At 44.3% G+C, this 22,706-nt stretch overlaps 1 protein-coding gene across 2 annotated transcripts in view; it reads left to right on the top strand.

Annotated features, from left to right (window-relative positions):
- The first annotated feature begins 12,349 nt into the window (after positions 1-12,349).
- LOC118626102 (protein argonaute-1) overlaps positions 12,350-22,706 on the top strand; it is a 43,051-nt gene continuing 32,694 nt past the window's right edge. Inside the window, exons 1-2 of one of the 2 annotated variants that reach the window (XM_036255424.1) lie at positions 12,350-12,584; positions 17,726-17,909. In XM_036255424.1, coding sequence (XP_036111317.1) covers positions 12,560-12,584; positions 17,726-17,909 — 209 coding nt within the window. In that variant the 5' untranslated portion in view covers positions 12,350-12,559. The remainder of the gene's footprint in view (positions 12,585-17,725; positions 17,910-22,706) is intronic. The other variant, XM_036255423.1, reaches the window with a different exon arrangement.

Below are 22,706 nucleotides of genomic sequence, written 5' to 3'. Positions count from 1 at the left end.
GGCTTCAGTTACTCTTAACTCTTAAATATGGAGCTTTAAGTGAGATGTCTTTTCTGGGTTCCACATTGTATATTCAACCATGTATGAGACAACTGCACTAGGATATTTTGCAGGCTCCCCAGGCCCAATATGTCAAAAGCCACAGTCATTAGCTTTCTCACCAAATATGCTCCTCCTCCACTGTTTTCAATCTCAGTATATGGTACCACCAACCTCCTACTAGTTCAAGCCCAAAACCTATTAGGGGGTGGCTCTTGGAGCTCAACTTAGGAGGAGAAAAGGATATAAGTGTTCCCATTAAAGGATATAACTGATTTGTTCTCCTCTTCATTTTCTATTTTTATTTACTATTAAAGGAAAGGAAAGCAATGAGAATGATTGAGAAAGAAAGCAAGGACCTGTCCCAGGAGCATATCAGAGGACCATGGGAATTATCATGTATTCACCGCCTGTAAGTGCTAATGGCTGTGCTTGGCCTTTCCCATTCATTAATTAATTTAATCTTTTTGAAACTCTGAGATTTTTACAGATGAGGAAATAACAATTCATAATGAGCCTATGGCTTGATCAAAGTTACATGTCCATATGTGGCAGAGCTGAAATTTGACCCAGGTTATTCTGATTACAAGTGTTTCAGTATGTAACTAGGTGGAATTATAAGTCAAAGAGCAGAAACAGCCCTGGCCGGTTTGGCTCAGCGGTTAGAGCATGAACCAGAGGACCAATGAGTTGTAAGTTCAGTTCTGATCAGGGCACGTACCTCAGTTGCAGTTTGTCCCCGGACCTGGTTGGGGTCATGCAGGAGGCAACCGATCGATGTATTCCTCTCGCATCGATGTTTCTCTGTCTCTCCCTCTCTCCCCCTCCCTCCCACTCTATCTGAGGATAAATGGAAAAATATCCTCGGGTGAGGATCAAAAAAAGAAAAAGAGCAGAAACACATCATTATGACTGTTTATAAATATTGCCAAATTGCTTTCCAAAGGATCATACTGGTATAAAATGCCAATGTACAATTTCATCACAATATCTTGATCATTGAGTATGTAATACAATTTTTAAAGATTAATAGATAATAGCCCAACTGGTGTGGCTCAGTGGATAGACTGAGAAGTTACAGTTCAATTCCTGGTCAGGGCACATGCCCAGGTTGTGGGCTCGATCCCCAGTGGGGGTGTGTGTAGGAGGTGGTCTATTGATGTAGCTCTCTCACAATGATGTTTCTATCTATTTCTCCCTTTCTCTCACTCTAAAAAATCAATAAAAATATATTTAAAAACATTAATAGATATAAAACTAGAATTCTATATCAACTTACTCAAGAATAAGTGATAATTATATAGTCCTACTTGTAAAGACTTTTTTTCCTTGATCCATTCATATACTGAGGTCATATTTATTATAAATATTTTTCTTCATTTAGCCTCATTATGGATTAATGGAGGTGGGGAACATAATAGGAGTTAATTCTGGGTTGAAAGTTGAGTTGTTAGTTTACATTCTCCAAGGGGTTAAGAATAGGACCCCATAGGTTAACTATCATCTTTGGGGTTTACTTGGTATAGTAGGTCTACATCTACTTTTATTTCAAAACTGAATTTTTATTTTTATTTATTTATTTATTGTAATTCTTTCTTTTTTTTTTTTTTATCCTCATCCGAGGACATTTTTCCATTTTTTTTGTTCAGATAGAGTGGGAGGGAGGGAGAGAAAGAGAAACATCGACGTGAGAGAGACACATCGACTGGTTGCCTCCCGAACATCCCCAACTGGGGATGGGATGAACCGCAACCGAGGTACGTGCCCTTGACCAGAATCAAACCCGCGACTCTTTGGTCCGTGGGCTAACCGCTGAGCCAAACCCGCCAGAGCTCTACTTTTATTACAAGGAGAATGCCTTTCCTGGCCATACCTGACCCTAAACTTCAATATGCTAGAATTTTGTTCTTAGACTTGGATGTTTTGAAGATTCTCTAACCCACTCAGGAGCAGCCTGTACGAAGACCTCTCCTGTTCTTCCAGACCAATTTTAGGGTCTTAAGCCTTCTACGTGTGCTGCTGGAGACCCGGGAAATAGGCTTGACCTGGGTTATTTCAGTTCCAGCCTGGGTGGAACTACACCGTGAATCTGCCTTGGGTGTCAGAACCAGGGACAGCTCCTCCTGTCCCTCCCCCTGCTGACCCTTCCCTAGTTTGGGCTGGGGAGAGAGTGGGCAGATTTGGTCATGGTGTATTTTCCTAGCGTCTTCTCACTGTTTTTTGCTTCCTTTTTTGTGCTAGAATATCACTACTGATAGTCCTTGGCATATATGCTGTTTTTCACGTTCGTGCCCTCTGCTAATGCTGCTTAGAATGCCTTTCTCATCCTTTGCCTGGCTAAATCCTGCTCATCCTCCTAGGCCTGGTTAAGTAGATATCTCTTTTAGAAAACTTACCCTGATTACTCCAGCCTGGGTTAGACATACCTCCTTTAAATTCCCATGGCACCCATGCTGGCTTCTGTTATTATACTCCAAATTACATTTAAATCAGCACCTGTGCTGTCCAGCACAGTAGCCACTGAAAATGTGGCTAGTCTGAATTGAGATGTATAATGAGTGTAAAATAAAATACACATCAGATTTCAAAGACTATATAAAAAGAATATAAAATAGTAATACTTTTTATATTGATGACATATTAAAATGATAATATTTTTTGATTAGGTAAAATATATTATAAAAATTAATTGTTTCCTTTTTATTTTTTTATAAAGTGGCTATTAGAAAATCTAAAATTACATGTGTATCCTACATGATATTTCTATTGGATAGCATTGATATATATATATATATATATATATATATATATATATATATATCTTCTTAGGGGTATTGTATTTCTTGACCATAATACATAGGGTGGGTGGAAATAGCTGATGTTAGTCCTCAGAACTTGGGGCTGGAGTAGCAAGGGTCCAATAGACATTATTACATTATTTGGCTTTTCTATCTAGGAACTTGGCCTCTCTCTTTACTTCATTCAGTATTTTTTAAAATGTCTTATTGATGCTTATATATTTTCCCATAGATCACAAATATCTCATAAAGTTTATTAGTAAGTATTTTGAATTGGCTATTTTTATTATTGTAGTTTATAATTAATTACTGGTACCATCAATGACTACTACCAGTTTGGTTTTTTTTTAATAACAGTACTTGCCTGTTCTGGTTATTTACCTATTGCTTCTCAGCTGAAGCGACCTATCTATTCTATGATGCTCCAGGATTTTTGTAAAGATTATTTCAATTAATATATGTAAAGTTTGGGAACAGTGCCTGGCACTTAATATTAAGTAAACACTTAGTAATGTTAGCTTTTTAAAAATGTTTTTATTGATTTTTTTTTAGAGAGAGAGAGAAACATTGATGTGAGAGAGAAACCTACATTGGTTGCCTACTGCACACCCCCTACTGGGGATTGAACCCGCAACCCGGGTTTGTGCCCTGACTGGGAATGAATTGGGACCTCTCAGTCCATGGGACAATGCACAATCCACTGAGCCACACTGGCCAGGCTAATGTTACCTTTTATATATATATATATATATATATATATATATATATATATATATATGTTTTTATTGATTTTAGAGAGAGGAAGAGAGAGGGAGAGAGAGATATCAATCAGTTACCTCCTGTAAGCACCCCAATCAGGGACCTCACCCACAACCTGGGCATGTGCCCTGACCAGAAATCAAACCAGCAACTTTTTGGTACACAGGATGATACTCAACTAAATGAGCTACACCAGAGCCAGGGCAATAATGTTAGCTATTATTATTATATAATTTATTATTTTTTTATCCTCACCCGAGGATATTTTTCTTTTTTCTTTTCCTTTTTTTTTAATCTTTATTTTTTAATGTATTACAGATGTTCCTCATTTTTCCCCCATTGACCCCCTCCTCCCCACCACCATCCCCCTCCTGCCTTTTTTCACACTGTTGTTTGTGTCCATTGGCCATGCATATATGCATATAAGCTCTTTGGTTCATCTCCTCCCACCCCCCGAATCCCCCTTCCCTTTGAGGTTTGTCAGTCTAGCAACCAATTTGTTCTTCTTAATTCCTTCACCTTTTTCACCCATTCCTCCAACACCCCTTCCATCTGGCAACCAACAAAATGTTCTCTGTATCTATGAGAATGTGCTTCCTGGACTTGTATGTCTGTTTCCTTCACTAAGTTAGGAAAGTTTTCTGCCATTATTGTTTCAAATAGGTTTTCGATTTTTTGTTCTCTCTCTTCTCCTGCTGGCACCCCCAGGATGCAAATGTTGGCACACTTGAAGTTGTTTCTATGAGAATGTTCCTGTTCTGCCTGTTCATTTTGTTTGTAGATTCCATTGTCAGTAGATATGTATTCATTGCCATTTTGTTTGTTCATATATTTTATCTTTTTCTTCAAAAACACCCTTCAACATTTCATATAAAAATGGTTTGGTGATGATGAACTCCTTTAACTTTTTCTTGTCTGGGAAAGTTTTTATATGGCCATCGATTCTAAATGACAGCTTTGCAGGATAGAGTAATCTTGGTTGTAGGTTCTTGCTTTTCATCACTCTGAATATTTCTTGCCACTCCCTTCTGCCTGCAAAGTTGCTTTTGAGAAATCAGCTGACAGCCTTATGGGAACTCCCTTGTAGGTAACTAATTGCCTTTCTCTTGCTGCTTTTAAGATTCTCTCTTTATCTTGAACTTTTTGCATTTTGATGATGATGTGTCTTGGTGTGGGCCTCTTGGGGTTCATCTTGTTTGGGACTCTCTGTGCTTCCTGGACTTGTATGTCTGTTTCCTTCACTAAGTTAGGGAATTTTTCTGCCATTATTGTTTCAAATAGGTTTTTGATTTCTTGTTCTCCCTCTTCTCCTTCTGGCACCCCCAAGATGTGAATGTTGGCACGCTTGAAGTTGTCCCAGAGGCTCCTTACACTATCCTCATTTTTTTCTTTTTGCTGTTCTGATTGGGTGTTTTTTGCTCCCTTATATTCCAAATTGATGGTTTGCTTCTTGGCTTTACCTACTCTACTATTGAATCTGTGTAAATTATTCTTTATTTCAGTTATTGCCTCCCTCATTTCTGACTGGTCCTTTTTTATGCTCTTGAGGCCCTCTCTAATTCGCGGGGGTTCTCACTAAGTTCACTGAGCATCTTTATAAGCAGTATTTTGAACTCAGCATCTATTAGGTTGCTTATCTCCATTTCGCTTAGTTCTTTTCCTGGAGATTTTTTCTGTTCTTTCATTTGGGATCTGTTTCTTTGTCTCCTCATTTTGGCTGCCTCCCTGTATTTGTTTCTGTGTATTATTTAACGAGAGGTATGGGGCTATCTAAGACCAGATGCTGCTTGTTTGAAAGAATTTAGGAAAACCTGAAGCAGGATCCAAGACAGGCCAATCCTATGGTTAAGCAACTGGCAACAGCTTGGGTGGGCCTGAAAGTTGGGTGGGGTGGGGCCTCAGGGAATCACCAGGACAGGGCAACAAGTAAGAGCCAGGTTGCTGGAGTCCCAGATATGGTGACTGTCTGCCGCCCCAGGGAAGGGCTCACCAAAGGAACAAAGGCCTCTGACAGCACATTTGTCCCAGAGAAAGCCCCCTCTCCAGCCTTCGCTCCAGTGCCAAACAGCTCAGTTCTTCCCTGTATGTCTCTGGTGCCCCTCGAGCTGCCTCCCCTCCAAGCTTAGAGGGAGAGAGTCCGATAAGTCCGTGTGCAGGCCCTTTAAGGAGCTGCCTGGGGGTCCAGCTGCATCAGCTTCCCTGAGCCTCAGTTCCTGCTAGTTTTTTCAGCCAGAAGTTATGGGGACTTCTCTTCCTGGCACTGGAACCCTGAGTGGGGCACCTGGTGTGGGACAGGGACCCCCCTCAGTCCTCAGGAACGACCTTCCCAGGCAAGGTATCCTCCTGATTTTTTTTTTTTTTTTTCCTCACCCGAGGATATTTTTCCATTTTTTTGTACAGATAGAGTGGGAGGGAGAGAGAGGAAGGGAGAGAGAGAGAAACGTCGACGTGAAGGGACACATCGAGTGGCTGCCACCCGCACGACCAACCAGGGCCGGGGACAAACTGCAACCGAAGTATGTGCCCTTAGCGGGAACCGAACCCCGGTCTCTCCGGACCGCAGGCCGACGCTCTAACCGCTGAGCCAAACTGGCCAGGGCATCCTCCTGATTTTTATCCGCCACAGGTGGTTGTGGGACCAGCCTGTCTCGACACCGGCCCTCGAGCCTCCGCCCCTCCGCCCCTCCGCCCCTCCGCCCCTCCTACCAGTTGGATGTGGCTGCTGCTTTAATTCCATAGTTGTAGGACTTCCATTCAGCTTGATTTCAGGTGGTTTTGAATGATGGTTGTTCTGTAGTTGTAACTTGATGTGGTTGTGGGAGGATGCAATACCGCTTTTACCTACGCTGCCATCTTGACCGGAAGTCCATTTTTCCATTTTTTTGTTCAGATAGAGTGGGAGGGAGGGAGAGGAAGAGAAAGAGAGAGAGAAACATTGATGTGAAAGGGACACATCGACTGGTTGCCACCCAAACGACCCAACCAGTACCAGGGACAAACTGCAACCGAGGTATGTGCCCTTAGAGGGAACTAAACCCGGGTTTCTCTGGACCGCAGGCTGACACTAACTGCTGAGCCAAACTGGCCAGGGCTATCATAATTTTAATTAATGTGTTATAGACTTCTATTTGCTAGTATTGGACTTGTGATTTTTTTTATCAATATTTCTGAGATCTCATTTTGTAATACCATCATCTAATAAGAGATGAGGCTCTTAATCTGCTATTATAAACAAATTTTTAAAATTCCCCCTTTTCCCATATTCTATCTATTGATTTTATTTATTTATTTATTATCCTCATCCGAGGACATTTTTCCATTTTTTTGTTCAGACAGAATGGGAGGAAGAAAGAGGAAGAGAGAGAGAAGAGAGAGAGAAACATCGATGTGAAAGGGACACATCGAGTGGCAGCCACCCGCATGACCAACCAGGGCTGGGGACAAACTGCAACTGAGGTACATGCCCTTATCGGGAACCGAACCCGGGTCTCTCTGGACCGTAGGCCGATGCTCTAACCGCTGAGCCAAACTGGCCAGGGCAGCCATTTTTTTTTAATCCTCACCTGAGGATGTTTTTCTATTTATTTTCAGACAGAGTCGGAAAGAGAGAGAAAAACATTGATGTAAGAGAGACACATCTATTGCTTGCCTCCTCCACAACTCTGACCAGGGCTGGGAAACAAACTGCAACCAAGTTTCGTACCCTTGACCAGAATTGAACCGACAACTCTTTGGTGCTTGGGCCGATGTTCTAACCACTGAGCAAACCATCGAGGGCTACTTTGGTCATTTTTTATTTTTATTTTTTATTTTATTTTTTTTATCCTCACCTGAGAACATTTTTCCATTTTGTGTTCAGATAGAGTGGGAGGGAGAGAGAAACATCGACGTGAAAGGGACACATCGAGTGGCTGCCACCACACGACCCAACCAGGGCCCAGGACAAACTGCAACTGAGGTACATACCCTTAGTGGGAACCGAACCTGGATCTCTCCAGAATGCAGGCCAACTCTCTAACCGCTGAGCCAAACCGGCCAGGGCTACTTTGGTCATTTTTTATAACTCTCTCAGTGTCCTCCTTAATTATTGCTTAATCTTTGTTTTGCATTTATTTTATTTTATTTATTTATTTATTTATTTATCCTCACCCGAGGACATTTTTGCATTTGTCGTCAAATAGAGCTGGAGGGAGAGAGGGAGGAATAGAGAGAGAGAAACATTGATGCGAGAGAGACACATCGAGTGGGTGCCACCCACAAGACCCCAGCTGGGGCCAGGGACAAACAGCAACAGAAGCACATACCCTTAGCGGGAACTGAACCCCAGACTCTCTGGTCTGCAGGCCGACTCTCCAAATGCTGAGCCAAACTGGCCAGGGCTGTTTTGCATTTATTAAATAAAAAATATATGTAATTTAAAATTTTATGCAGTTTCAAATTCATTTTAGGTATATAAAAATTTCCTTATCCATTTATTATTATGAGTTTTAAAATTTGGAAGTGATAGATATGTTCATTGTCTTGTGGTGATGTTTCACAGGTTGATATATATGTTAGAATTGATTATATTGTACACTTTATATATGTGCAGTTTATTATGTCAATTATACATCAATTTATTTTATTTCTTATTTTAAAAATATTTTTATTGCTTTTTAGACAGAGAGGAAGAAAGAGAGAGAAACATTGATGTGAGAGCCCCCTACCAGGGATCAAGCCTGAAACCCAAGCATGTGCCCTGATCAGGAATTGAACCAGCAACTTTTGGTGCACAGGACAATGCCCAACCAACTGAGCCACACTAGCCTGGGCTATACCTCAATTGTTAAAAAAGTAATTTTTAAGTCTACCAATTTCACCCTGGCCGGTTTGGCTCAGTGGTTAGAGCGTTGGCACACGGTCCAGAGAGACCTGGGTTTGGTTCTCGCTAAGGGCACCGTATCTCGGTTGCAGTTTGTCCCTGGCCCTGATTGGGGTCCTGTGGTTGGCCAAACCGGCCAGGGCATAAATTCTGATTTTAAAAATTATCTTCTGAAATATAAGAAATAAATTTTATTATAGATAAAAAGAGGTGGTACAGCCCTGGCCGGTTAGGCTCAGCAGTTAGAGCGTCATCCTGCGGTCCAGAGAGACCCGGTTCGGTTCCCGCTAGGGGGACGTACCTCGGTTGCAGTTTGTCCCCGACCCTGGTTGGGTTGTGCGAGTGGCAGCCACTCGATGTGTCCTTTTCACGTCGATGTTTCTCTCTCTCTCTCTCCCTCCTACTCTATTTGAACAAAATATGAAAAAATGTCCTCAGGTGAGGATAAAAACAAAACAAAACAAAAAAGAGGCGGTACATGCAAAAGTTGTTGGTAATTCATTTCCTGATAGTTGCACATATAATTTGTTTTACGTCTTTTATATTACCTTGATTGTATTGTTCCCAGGCTGTTTTTAAAATATTAAGAAAAGGAAAATATAGATGGAGATGCAGTATTTTTTTTTTCTTTCTTTCTCTTTTTGGCTTAAACAATAGGTATTTATTTCTATCAGTTTGGGAGGACAGAGTGCGAGATCAAGGTGCCAGCATGGCCCAGTACTTGGTGAGCTTGAGGGCATTCTTCCTGGTGTACAGTCTTTTCCAGTCTTTTCCCTGTATCCTCACATGGCTGAAACAGAGAGCTCTGCTGCATTGTTTTCTTTTCTTTTTTTTCTTTTTTTATCCTCACCCAAAGACATTTTTCCATTTTTTGCACAGATAGAGTGAGAGGGAGAGAGAGGAAGAGAGAGAGAGAAGGAAACATTGATGTGAAAGGGACACATCGAGTGGCTGCCACCCGCACGACCAACCAGGGCCGGGGACAAACTGCAACCGAGGTACATGCCCTTAGTGGGAACCGAACCTGGGTCTCTCCGGACCGCAGGCAGATGCTCTAACCGCTGAGCCAAACCGGCCAGGGCTGCACTGTTTTCTTTTCAGACCATTCTTGTTTTGGGGCCAGGAAGCTCTGGATGTAGAGAAGGTGTAAAAGTGGAAAGATTTGGACTCTGGCCCACACCACAGAGGCTCTTGGATGTGTGTTAGCTATGGACTGAGATGCAAGGATTGAACTGGAAACACAAGGGACAAATAGCTTTCTGGGAAGGTACATCAAGAGTTACTGGAAGAATTTTGTCAGCATAAAAAAGCAAAATGCTATCTGGATTTCCCTTATACTCTACCACCTTGCCTAGTCAAGAGTGAAATCCCTGATGATGGAGACACTCTGCAAAAAGACACTGAGAGGTCAGGGCCAGGCTTGACTCTGCTAGCCACCTTGGAAATGGATCAGAATAGTGACCATTGCCTTTCTACAAAGTTAAGTGTGAGGCTTGGTATTTAGAATTGGAGATTTAAACTGAGCTTCCAGTTTAGTTATACCAAGGTAAAAAGGTCTTGCTATTTTGTTGTTGTTCATCCTCACCCGAGGATATTTTTCCATCGATTTTTAGATAGAGTGGAAGGGAGGGAGGGAGAGAACAAGAGAAACATTGGTTGTCTCCTGCATGATCTTGACTGGGGCCAGGGGTCAAACCTGCAACCCAGGTACATGTCCTTGATTGGGAATTAAACCCAGGACTCTGCAGGCCGATGCTCTAACCACTTCTTGCTGTTATTGAGGATATTTTAATGCCATGTGTTTGATTCAGATTAACCCAGATTTACTGATCATTCTAGGCACAGATTTGTGCCATGCACTAGAGGGGGACAGAAATGCATTTGATATGGTCCCTGTTCTTAAAGAACTTAGAATATAGTGCAAGAGGCAGAAAATTATGATAGCAACCAACAGTTTGCCTGCATTCTTGTAGACATTATTCTAACAATAGCCCAATGAGGTGGGTACTATTTTTTACCCCCTAAAATGGGGGAGGAGGAAATCAAGACAGAAGTCATTTGCCTAGTGTTACACAGCTCGTAAATGGCAGCACTAGGACTGAAACCAAAAATAGAGAGTCTTTGTTCTTAATTTTACATTGCAGAGCAATAGTTCTCAAAGTGCAGTCCCCAGATCAGTAGCATCAACCTCATTTGGAAACTTATTAGAAATGCACATTCTTGAGTCCTACCCAAGACCTACTGAATCACAAACTCTGGGGGTGGGACCAGTGTTTTAACAAGCTCTCCAGGTTATTCTGATGCCTGCTATTTGAGAAACTCTGCTAGAGAGAAGCAAGGCAGACTCTGATGTGGGTCAGAAATTAATTGCTCTATGGCTAGGGACTGGGTATGACCTGTCTCTTAAGTTCCTAACCTTCTACATAGTATCTAGTGTAAAGTAGGCATTAAAAAATACATATGAATGAATATAAGGGAAAGTGATCTTTGAGCTGGGTCTCTTACTACCTATTTACTGCAGCAGACCAAATGGGAGGAATCTTCTCAGAAAGTGTAAGACTAGCAAGGAAGTGGCATACTTTGGGCAAGACATAAGGTTCTGCACTACCACAAGGAGCCATCGGAATGGCAGGCGGATCATGTGGTAGTAGTAAAGGAAGTAAACATGTCAGAACTTCTTGAACAGCTGAATAGGGGGGAAGAAGAAAGGGAGAGAGGGAAACTTTATTTCGTGGATGAAGATGCCATTCGCAGAGACAGGAGGCATAGGACAAATACGTTTGCGGGGTAAAAATAAAGAGTTTGATTTTGACTTTGAAGTGCTGGTAGAATATCCAGGTGGAGCTGTCCAGCAGACACTTGGAAATATGAGTCTAAGACTTGTCTGGAAACAGATTTGGAAAGATAGTTGAGCCATAAGAATGGATAAAACCTTCAAGGGGAAAGTGGAGAGTGGAATTAGAAAAGAGCTGGGTTTGAAACCATGGTGAACACTTTTAACTGGGAAAAAGCAAAAGGGGGCCCTTGAAGAAGACGGACAAGGACTTAAACAATAGGAAATCTCAGAAAATGCTGAAGCCACAGAGAAGGCTAAAATAGGAAGGAGAGGCATGGCGTTAGATGTTGCAGAGAAGTAAGAATTGAAAATTATCCTTTGAATTTCGACACAAAATGTCTTCACTGACATGGTTAGGACAGAAGCAGATTGGCTGAGTTCAGGCTTGAGCAGTAGATGAGAAAGTGGAGACAGGTGCTTCCTAGGTCCCATACATAGAGGTCTGTAGCCTCACTTAAGTTGAGACTGTGACATCCTCCAGAGTAGGCAGGGTCTCTTTCATATCTGTGGTCTCAGCTCCCAGCCTGGAAAAGAGGGTGGCGTCAGTGAGTTCAGTGACTAGGGATGGAGAAAAGCCTCGCAGAGGTAGTTGCTTTGCAGCCAAAGCGTGAAGGATGAGAGAAATTGAGATGAAAGGTGGGAGGCAGGGCCCCTGGGTCATGGGGTGCTCGGAGTGTTGAGGGGGACCTGGGAGTGAGGTGGGGCTCCCGTAATGTGCGCGTGGCTCAGCGCGAAGAGGAGAGGCTACGTGTAGGATTGGAGGGACCTGTTTGGAGAAAAGACACAGGGCCTGAGGCTGCTGCGGGGGGTGTCCGCCCCGCCCCGCCCCGCCCCGCCCCGCCCCGCCCCGCCCCACTTACGCCACTGCGCGGTTCCGCTGCGCCTCTACCGAAGCCCTCCCGCCGGGCTGCATGGTGACGGGTGACCGCCAGGGGCCGCTGCCTCGGGTCCCCGGTGCCCCCGCCCCTCTCCATTGGCCTTTGTTGCCTTCCGAGCGCCCCGCTTGACTCGTTCCCGTCCGCCCCCTGGGCCTGGCGGTCGCGCCTGCGCACTGGCAGCTGGCCGGCGCTCGCAGGGGGAGCTGCTGCAGGCTCCGCGGCGGCGGCGGCAACGGAGGCTGCGGGGGTGGCGGCGCGAGCGGCCGGGCTTGGGGGGGGGAGCCGAGCCCGGCCCGGAAGCCCTAGCAGCTAGAGTGCGGGGTACCTAGGCCCCTCACGCTGGACTCCACAGTCTCCGGGCCGCCTGACCTCCGCACGGGTATATGGGATGGAAGCGGGACCCTCGGGAGCAGGTAAGGGCCCCCGGGAAGGGTGGACGGTGCGTGCTCCAAAGGACCAGGGGACTCCCTCGTGAAGAGCAGGATTTCCGAGTGAGGGAAGGTTCCCTGAGTGAGGAGAGGGGCTCTGATGGGATGGGGGGCCCAGTTTGAAGGGGCTGTGTGCAGTTCCGGGGGAAACCTTGTGAAGGGATCTCTGAGATGGGGCCGTTTATCAAAGGAGGCTCTGTGTACTCCTGGAGATGGGAAGTAATCTGGGAGAAGGGCCTGAACACACGTAAGGACTCTCAGAGGTACCGGGAGGCCTAAGGAGAGCACCGGCAGGTGGCAGGGGGCGGGATCCAGGTGTCCTGGAGAGGAGGGGGTCGACACAGATGGGCCCTAGCAGCATGCCGGGGGCGGGGGCTCAGCCAGTCTGGGCTGGGCTAGTGTCTCTTGAGAGAAGGCGCCAGAGCTGGACTGTGAGCTCCGCCCAGCCGAGCCTGACGCGGGGGCGAGGGTCAGGGGGCGGTGGATGGGGATCCAGTTCCAGGATTCCCCCCCTTGAGTCCCGGGAGCAGAAGCAGTGGCTCCCGAGCATGCGCGGAGGTGGCCGCTGGAAGGGGCTGCCCTGTGTGGTGGGGGCGTGGCTGCCCAAATTACCCCCGACTCTCCATCCCGCGCGGTTTGGCTTGGAAAAAGCGCGCTGATGAGGTGCATTCTAAGGTTATACTGGCTGGACGCAAATGGATATGGTCCCCTTCCTCATCTTGGTGTTCTTAGAATTGGCCCAGAAATACCCTCGGTCACAATTTGCCAAGAGTGGGTTGAGGGAAACTGCCTTATTCTGGGATGAGGAAAGACTGGGACCAACGCAATGTTCTTGGGGCGGGTCCTTCCTAAAGATAGGCCTTAGAAAAGGTGTTGGTTACTGAGGGACCAAGGCCAGGACCAGGTTTACCTGGAAGAGTTTGTCTGCCTGCTTTGCACGTTTCTGGTCCAACACTGAGTAGAGATGGGATTTTTAGTCAAAGGGTAATGGCCTTTGCATTGACATGTCCCCCAAGGTGACAGCTTAATCTCTTTCTATACCTTAATATTTTTATTGCTTCAATCTGCCACTGAATGTCTTTCCTTTTTCCTTCTTCTAATCCTCAGAAACTGTCAGGGCCATGTCATTAGACTCAAGGTTGCCAAACTAACCTTTTGACAACAAATAAGTTGTCTGGGTGTGGAGGGGGTTTATAGCCTCTACCCTGGTGAGTCCCAGGTGATAGCCTTAATTTCTCCTTGTTCATGAGCAATCAAGAGTAAAGGAAATAAGAATGAGAGAAACTGGGACTAGGCTTCCTCAAGAAGACTGGTCTCCAGGAAGGATTGTGGGATGGTGGTACCTCCTGTATCCTAGGTACTTTGATGGGAGGAGCAGTCTGGACATGGGAATCCTTTAGGTCATATCTCACCACCTTCTTCCATTTGATCTGGGAGTGGGATTTCCATTTGGAACATGAATTTTATTTCTGGTGGAAGAATCTTTTTTTTTTTTTTTTAGATCTAATCTCAAGGGAATAACTCCTTCCAACTCATTCAAGTCATTCATTCATTCAGTAATCTATAAGTATTTTCTCCCAAGCAAAAACAACCTTGTAAAGTCTGTATAGATCTTGAAGTGGAGTGCAGGGAGCAACTGACCTCAGAAAACGACTTCCTCCTTCCCTCAGGCCTTTCTCTCCATTCCAGACACTCTTGGTTTTCTAGGCTGGAGACTATTTGCAACAACCTGTGGACTAGAGTAGGAGTAGGTCACAGAGGTTCAGATAGATGGCCAGGAGCTGACACCATGCCAGACTGCTAATGGTTTTATTCTGATAAAATCCTAATGGAGGCTGGAGTGATGAAAAAACTGACTTGTTTGTTACAAGAAATAAACTTCTAGGGAAGGGACCAGAGCCTGGTATCTGGAGTTGGCTGTAGCCGAGTGGGACAGGCCTTGCCTCATCAGAGGGTGTAATTGAAATTGATTCTAGAGGCTTTGAATGGAGGTACCTCATAACTGCCCACTTGCTAGGCCCAGACTACTCTCTTGGAAGTTGGAGGACACAATACACAAAACTGAAGTATTGTTACTGGCTTCACTGGGCTTATATACAAGTGTGCCTTCTATACATATACTGGACTGGGAGCTCCGTGAGGGTGCAGGTAGTGTCTGCTTTATCTGTGGAACCAGCAAGTGTTTAGGCCCTGACACAAAGTACATGTTTATTAAATTGAATCACATTCTAGTATGACATAAATTGTTAAGCACATATTTGGATATTTAATACTTTGTGTATACTCATGTGTGAACAAATTCTTTTTGAAGAGATTGGCCTCTTAGTCTTTGCTTCCTGACAGCTAACCTAGCCTTGAGTTTGTCTTTTGAATATGCAGTCTGGTTCCTTGGGAGGTTGTGGGCCTCAGAGCTGCAGGGAAAGAATCCCTGGGCCAGGCTTTTCAGCACTGTTACTTTTCCTTCTCAGGGCTGGTTGGGGATGGGGGAGGGGGAGTGTCCTTTTCACAGCCCCTCCCTCCTTGCTTTTGTCTGCAAGGAAGGGCCCCGCCCCTTTCCCCCAAGGCCCAAGCTTTGTCCTCTCTGCTGGGGCCCTCATCTGCATCACAAAGTGGCCGTCTGTCCCTGTCTGGGTTTGAAGGGAAGTGTCTCCCTTTCTCAGACTAAAAGCTGGGGGCAGGGTGAGGTAAGGGGGGGGGTGGATTTTCTACAGCTGTGAGGTTTGCTGGAGGATAGGATAGGAGAGAGCTTCCTCCTTTCTCCTGCCTTCCCTAGTTTGTGGATGAGGAAGAGTTTGGGGGCTTTCCTGTTTTCCCAAAGCCTCCTTAGAATGGAGGGTTCCTGATGCCTAAGGCTGTCTGGTCTGTAGTCCTATTTCTGGGGCAGAGAAAGCTTTAAGACTAGAGTGTCTGTCCCATCCCCCTTCAGTTCTACCCAGCACCCAGCTCTAGAGGATGTCTTTCTCCAGTGTTCCAAACGATTATTCAGCCTAGGGAGGCTAAGGAGGTGAATGGAAAATAAGAACTTGGGGAGGGGAAGGGTGTCTTTTACCAGCTCCATTTACTAGGGTACATGTTTGTTCTGTGCAGGGTTTATAATGGTTTCTGAGCAGTTTGCAGGAGTTTGTGTGCTGTGTGTGTTCTTTGTGGTGTATCTGCGGATCTGTTTGTTCATTCAATATCTGAATATTGAACATCTCCTGTGTGCCAGGCATTCACACAGGAGATTCAGCAGTGACCAAGGCAGATTAAGTCCTTGTCTATGAAGAATTTACAATCTAGGGGTAGTGAGCGGTATGTGTATAAAGGTTTTGTCTAGGTCTACGTGAGTGTTTGGATGTGTGTGACAGGAATGTGTCATGCTATTTGTGTGTGTCTATCTATACCTTTTGTGCAATTTCTGTTCACCTATTTTTTGGGTAGGTGGCCTGGTGCTAGTAGTTAAGTGTTCACTTCCCTATGTAGCTGAGTCCTGAAGATCCCTCCCACCCCCAGGCTAGGCCTGTGTTTTCCAGTCTGCATTGTGGGGCTGGGCTTGACAGGTGGTTAGAAGGAGACAGTAGTTTAGCTTTGGGAATTATGCCCCTCCCTGTGAATGGTTCTGACCTTTTCCTGACCCCCCAGTTGAGGATATGCCCCATCCCCCCATCCTGGTGGACTGAAAACAGAGCTCTGGTGATGGGAGGTTCTGGACTGGCTCATTCATCTTGCCTCCCACCTGAGCTGGTCCTCTACTGGCCAGGACAACAGTAGCTCTGGACAAAGGCTTCGCTTAGGCTGTTTCTCTTTTCCCTCCCTTTCCCCTCAAGCTAGAAAATAAAACTAGGGGTAGCAGTCTGGCTCTCCACCAGAGAGGAGAAAGTAGTGGGAGCGGGCCTTGCCCTAGCCTTTTCCCCAGGGACCTATCTGTCTTGAAATCAATCCCTTCCGCTACTGTATGGCTGTGTGGAAGGAGCTGTGGGACGTGGAGACAATCTTGTATTCTCCTTCCCAGAGCCAGTATCTCTCCCTTCTTCAGCATTCTAATAGCTGCCTCACCTTCCCAAATCCTCTACTCTAGCCTCCTCTTGCTTCAGTCCTATATTCATTCAGCCTGTCTTCATTCCCTAGATTTTTCTTCTTTTGAACATTTTCTTCATTGTTTCCCCATTTGCAGCCTTGCTTCTTGCCCAAGCTCCCAACTCTAACCTGTCTTGCCCCAGCCCCTAACTCCAGCCTTCCTTCCTTCTCTGGCTCCCAGCTCAAGCCTCTTTCTGCTGTGACCTCCAGTCTGGTTTCTTGGCCAACTTCGTACTTCAGCCTCTCTCCTTTCCTTACTTTCTTCCAAATTCTATCCTTTTAGCCTTTTCTCTTCTTTCTCCAGCCTCAGCCATTCAGTTGCCTTAATCCTTTCTCAAACAAACACTGCCCCAACCCCCAACCTGGCTTTTTTTGGATTTTCCTGTTGCTGCTGCCTACAGAGGAGAATTAGGATGATGCTACCAGTTTTGTGTTCAGGGTGGTGATGAATGAAGTGAGCATCTGGCTGACAGAGAATAGGGCATTCTTGGTCTGTTAGATACCTGGTGGAGGCATGTGTCTTAATCTAGTAGAAGAAAGGGTTTTGTTACTGGGAGCCAGATTTAGACCCTCTACTTAACATGCAGTAGGAACTTAATACATATTCACTTGATGAATTTAAGAAAGACGGGTAATTTTGTGATTGGAGAGAGCTTTTTATTTATTTATTTTTTAAAAACATTTTTATTTATTGATTTTAGAGAGAGAGGAAGGGAGAAGAAGAGAAACAATGATGAGAGAGAACATCGATTGGCCGCCTCCTGCATGCCCCGCACTGGGGATTTGGCCCACAACCTGGGCATGTGCCCTGACCGGGAATTGAACCGACAACCTCTTTGGTGCATGGGTCGATGCTCAGCCACTGAGCCACAACAGCCAGGCGGAGAGATCTTTTTAAAAAAATGAGCCTGGGTGTCTGAGCTAGTGGAAACCCTCAGTTTGGTTGGGTAGGCAGGAATGAGGCTCCCCTTGCACTCTCTTTCTCCTTTTCTGGAGAGCCTTGTGCCTTCTCTGCTACAAGTATAAGGAGATTGCCAGACTTTACCCTCATCAGATTCTTTGTCTTGTAGCTGCGGGCGCATACCTGCCCCCTCTGCAGCAGGTGTTCCAGGCACCTCGCAGACCTGGCATTGGCACAGTGGGGAAACCAATCAAGCTTCTGGCCAATTACTTTGAGGTGGACATCCCTAAGATTGACGTGTACCACTACGAGGTGGATATTAAGCCGGATAAGTGTCCTCGCAGAGTTAACCGGTAAGTAATGCACATCTAAGACACCAAATACAGAAGTCTGTACTTTTCTGAGTCTAAGAACCTTGAAAGAGGGTCCAGAAAGGTAAACAAACTACTAGAGGGTGGTATCATCAATTCAAGAAAACTTTTGAAGAGGAAATTCCAAGTAAGGAAAATATTGGATTTGGCTGTTAGAACATAATTGGTACCTTTTGTCAGAGCAGTTTTATTAGAGTAGTTGGGATAGTGAGCTAAGGAATACATGGAAGGTAATGTGGTAGGGAGGGTGAGGCCAGCTAGCTTTTCCCAGACAGCTTGGCAGTGAAACATGGGAAGAGAGGGAATATGTTGGTTAGAGAGGATTATAGGGGTCAAGTATAGTGCCTAGCCTAGCACATTTCAATATTTGTTGAAACCAATGAATGAAACGTTTTTAAGAATGAAGAAAAAAAAAGAATAATAAAAAGAAAAGTTTTTGAGAATGAGACATGGATATGTTTTTTTTTTAAATTAATTTTTGTTACAGATGTTTCTCCTTTTTCCCCCACTGATTCCCCCCTCCCCATTCCTCCCTGCCCTGTCCCCAGCTTTGTTGTCCATGTCCACTGTTCATGCATACATGCATATAAGTTCTGTGGTTTATCTCTCCCCCACCATCCCCTCTTCTGGGGATTGTCAGTCTGTACCCCACTTCCACGTCTCTGGGACTACCCCATTCCTCAGACTGTTATGTTCATTATATTCCACAAATAAGTGAGATCATATGATACTTGTCTTTCTCTGTTTGGCTTGTTTCACTTAGGATGATACTTTCCAGGTCCCTCCATGTAGTCTCAAAGGATAAGAGATCTTTCTTTCTTACAGCTTCGTAGTACTCCATTGTGTATATGTACCATGGCTTTTTTATCCATTCGTCTACTGATGGACACTTGGGCTGTTTCCAGATCTTAGCTATTGTAAATAGTGCTGCTACAAACATGGGGGTACATATATTCTTTCTGATTGGTGTTTCAGGCTTCTTAGGTTATATTCCTAGAAGTGGGATCACTGGGTCAAATGGAAGTTCAATTTTTAATTTTTTGGCGACATGGATATGTTTTGTTTTGTTTTTTAAATCCTCACCCAAGGACTTTTTTCTATTTATCTTCAGATAGAGTGGGAGAGAGGGAGGGAAAGAGAAACATCAATGTGACAGATACACATCAACTGGTTGCCTCCCACACAACCCCAACCATCGCTAGGGATGAACCGCAACTGAGGTATGTGCTCTAGATGAGAGTTGAACCCATGACTCTTTGGTCCGTGGGCCAAGGCTCTAACCGCTGAGCCAAACCGACCAGGGCAAGACATGGATATGTTTATAAACTGAGGAGAAGCAGCTAGTGGAGAAGAGCTTAAAGGTACATGACAGAGAGGGTAGGAATGAATGGAATGTCCTTGCTGAGGCAGGAGGATTTTGTAGGATACCCAGTTGAAGGGATCTTAGAGAAAAGAAATAATATTTCTTTTTATTTTTTATTTTCACCCGAGGGCATTTTTCAATATTTTGTTCAGATAGAGTGGGAGGGAGAGAGAGGAAGAGAGAGAGAGAGAGAGCGAAACATCGATGTGAAAGGGACACATCGAGTGGTTGTCACTGGCACAACCCAACCAGGGCTGGGGACAAACTGCAACCAAGGTATGTGCCCTTAGTGGGAACCAAACTGAGTCTCTCTGGACCGCAGGCCGACGCTCTAACCACTGAGCCAAACCGGCCAGGGCGAGAAATATTTCTTTTTAAATTTTATTTTATTATTATTTGAAAATTATATACACATAATGTAAAGAAATTTAAAATATTACAGAAAGAGTAGCAGTGAAAAAGTTATCCTGTTACCCTTATCTCCAGTGCCTTAGTCCCTTTCTCCAGAGGCATTTACCATTACCTTTTTTTTTTTTCATGTGAGAGAGAGACATCAGTTGGTTGCCTCCTGCATGACCCCAGCCAGGGCCAGAGATCGAACCTGCAACCCAGGTACATGCCCTTGACCAGGAATCAAACCTATGACCTGGAATCAGACCCACGACCCTTTGGTCCTTGGGCCGATACTCTAACTGCTGAGCCAAACTGCCCAAGGCTTATAACTTATCTAATAAGTCTATTGAGGAACATTTAGGTTGAGTCTAAACTTTTGCTACAAAAGTGAAACTGTATTGAATATTATTAAATATAGATACAATTTTGCATTCAAGTATGAGTGTATGAGTAGGATAAATTCCTAGGAGTGAATTTGCTGGCATAGTGCATTTAAAAATTATGAGATAGTGCTTGTTTTTTTAAGGTAAGTTATACCAATTTATACTCTCATTAGCAAGATATTAAAAGTGCCTCTTCCCATGTCTGCACCAATTCAATATATTGTATTTTATCATTTTTATGAATGATTAGTATTCCATTTTATATATATGTATATAATCACATCACATCTTTATCCATTCATTCGTTGACAGACACTAATGTTTGTTTCAAAATTTGGCTGTTGTAAATAATGCTGCAGTGAACGTAAGGGTACATAGATCTTTTTGAATTAGTGTCATTATATTCTTTGGATATATACACAGAAGAGGAATTGCTGGATCATATGGTAGTTCTTAATTTTTTTTGTTGTTGTTGTCCTCACCTGAGGACACATTTTTTTTCCACTTTTTGTTCAGATAGAATGGGAGGGTTGTGCGGGTGGCAGCTACTCAATGTGCTCTAACCGCTGAGCCAAACCGGCCAGGGCTTATTTCTTTTTTTTTTTTTTTATCCTCACCCGAGGACATTTTTCCATTTTTTGTACAGATAGAGTGGGAGGGAGAGAGAGGAAGAGAGAGAGGGAATCATCGATGTGAAAGGGACACATCGAGTGGCTGCCACCCGCACGACCTACCAGGGCTGGGGACAAACTGCAACCGAGGCACATGCCCTTAGCGGGAACCGAACCTGGGTCTCTCCGGACTGCAGGCCAATGCTCTAACCGCTGAGCCAAACCGGCCAGGGCAGGGCTTATTTCTTTTTTAATAATAGCCATTCTAATAATAGGTGTGAGGTGATGTCTCATGGTTTTGATTTGTGTTTCCCTAATAATTATTGTTGCTGAACATTTTTTCATGCACCTGTTGGCCATCTGTATGTCTTCCTTTGAAAAATGTCTGTTCAGAGCCTCTGTTCATTTTTTAAAAATTCAGTTGTGTTTTTGCTGTGGAGTTCTATAAATTCTTTTTTTTTTTTAATTCCTCACTGAAGATACTTTTTCTATTTATCATGAGATAGAGTGGGAAGGAGAGAGAGAAAGAGAGACAGACAGACAGAGAGAAACATCGATGCGATAGAACCACATTAACTGGTTGCCTCCTGCATGACCTGACTAGGGCCGGGGACGAACCGCAACCAAGGTACATGCCCTTGACCAGAATCAAACCTGCTACTCACTGGTCTGCGGTCCTATGCTCTAAACACTGAGCCAAACCAGCCAGGGCTATAAATTCTTTATTTTTTTTTTTATCCTCACCCGAGGACATTTTTTTTCGATATTTTGTTCAGATTGAGTGGGAGAGAGAGAGAGAGAGAAACATCGACGTGAAAGCGACACATCGAGTGGTTGCCACCCACACGACCCAACCAGGGCCGGGGACAAACTGCAACCAAGGTACATGCCCTTAGCGGGAACCGAACCCGGGTCTCTCAGGACCGCAGGCCGACGCTCTAACCGCTGAGCCAAACCGGCCAGGGCGCTATAAATTCTTTATATATTTTGGATACTAACCCCTTTTAGAAGCATCATTTGCAAATATCTACTCCCATTCAGTTGGTTGTCTTTTTGTTTTATTGATTTTTTTTTTCTCTGTGAAGAAGCTTTTCAATTTGATGTAGTTCCACTTGTTTATTGGTTTTTTTTTTTCCTCTCTTTTTTTTTCTTTTTGTTAATCCTCATATGAGGATATTTTTTTCCATTGATTTTTAGAGAGAGTAGAAGGGAGTTGGGGGGGGAGAGAAGAGAGAAAGAGAAACAGGCATAGCGATTTGTTTCATCCTGCACATTCCCGGACAGGGACCGGAGATCACACCTACAACCCAGGTACTTGCCCTTGACCCGGAATCAAACCTGTGACCCTCTAGTGCCTGGGCCAGTGCACTAACCATTGCACTACACCGGCCAGGGCTTGTTTTTGTTTCTCTTGCCTTTGAAGTCAAATTCACAAAACTACCACTAAGACCAATGTCCAGAAGCTTAGTGCCTATGTCTTCTTTATGTATTTTTTTGTTTCAGGTCTTAAATTCAAGTCCTTGATCCATTTTGAGTTAATTTTTGTGTACAGTGTAAGTTGTTGTCTAATTTCATTCTTTTGCATAGGGCTGCCCAGTTTTCTCAACATCATTTATTTAAGAGACTCTCCATTGTGTATTCTTGGCTCCTTTGTTGTAAATTAGTTGTTCATGTATGTGTGGGTTTATTTCTGGGCTCTCAGTTCTGTTCCATTGGTCTGTGTGTCTGTTTTCTGTATTATAGTCTGTTTTTATTTATTTTTTCTTTATTGATTTGGGAGAGAGAGGAAGGGAGAGGGAGAGAGAGAGATAGAAACATCTATGAGAGAGAACATCAATTGGCTGCCTCCTGCATGCCCCCACTGGGGATTTGGCCCACAACCTGGGCATGTGCCCTGACCGGGAATCGAACTGGCGACCTCTTGGTGCACCGCTGAACCACACCGGCTGGGCTGTAGTCTGTTTTTAAATTATGTTTCTCTAATGAGTGGAGCTGAACATATTTTTTCAGTTGTTAAAAATCATATATA

This window comes from Molossus molossus, unplaced genomic scaffold (genome assembly GCF_014108415.1).
Source record: "Molossus molossus isolate mMolMol1 unplaced genomic scaffold, mMolMol1.p scaffold_m16_p_12, whole genome shotgun sequence".
NCBI classification, from domain to species: domain Eukaryota; kingdom Metazoa; phylum Chordata; class Mammalia; order Chiroptera; family Molossidae; genus Molossus; species Molossus molossus.
The sequence above is the reverse complement of the archived record's forward strand: the minus strand, read 5'-3'. Positions and strand labels throughout refer to the sequence as shown.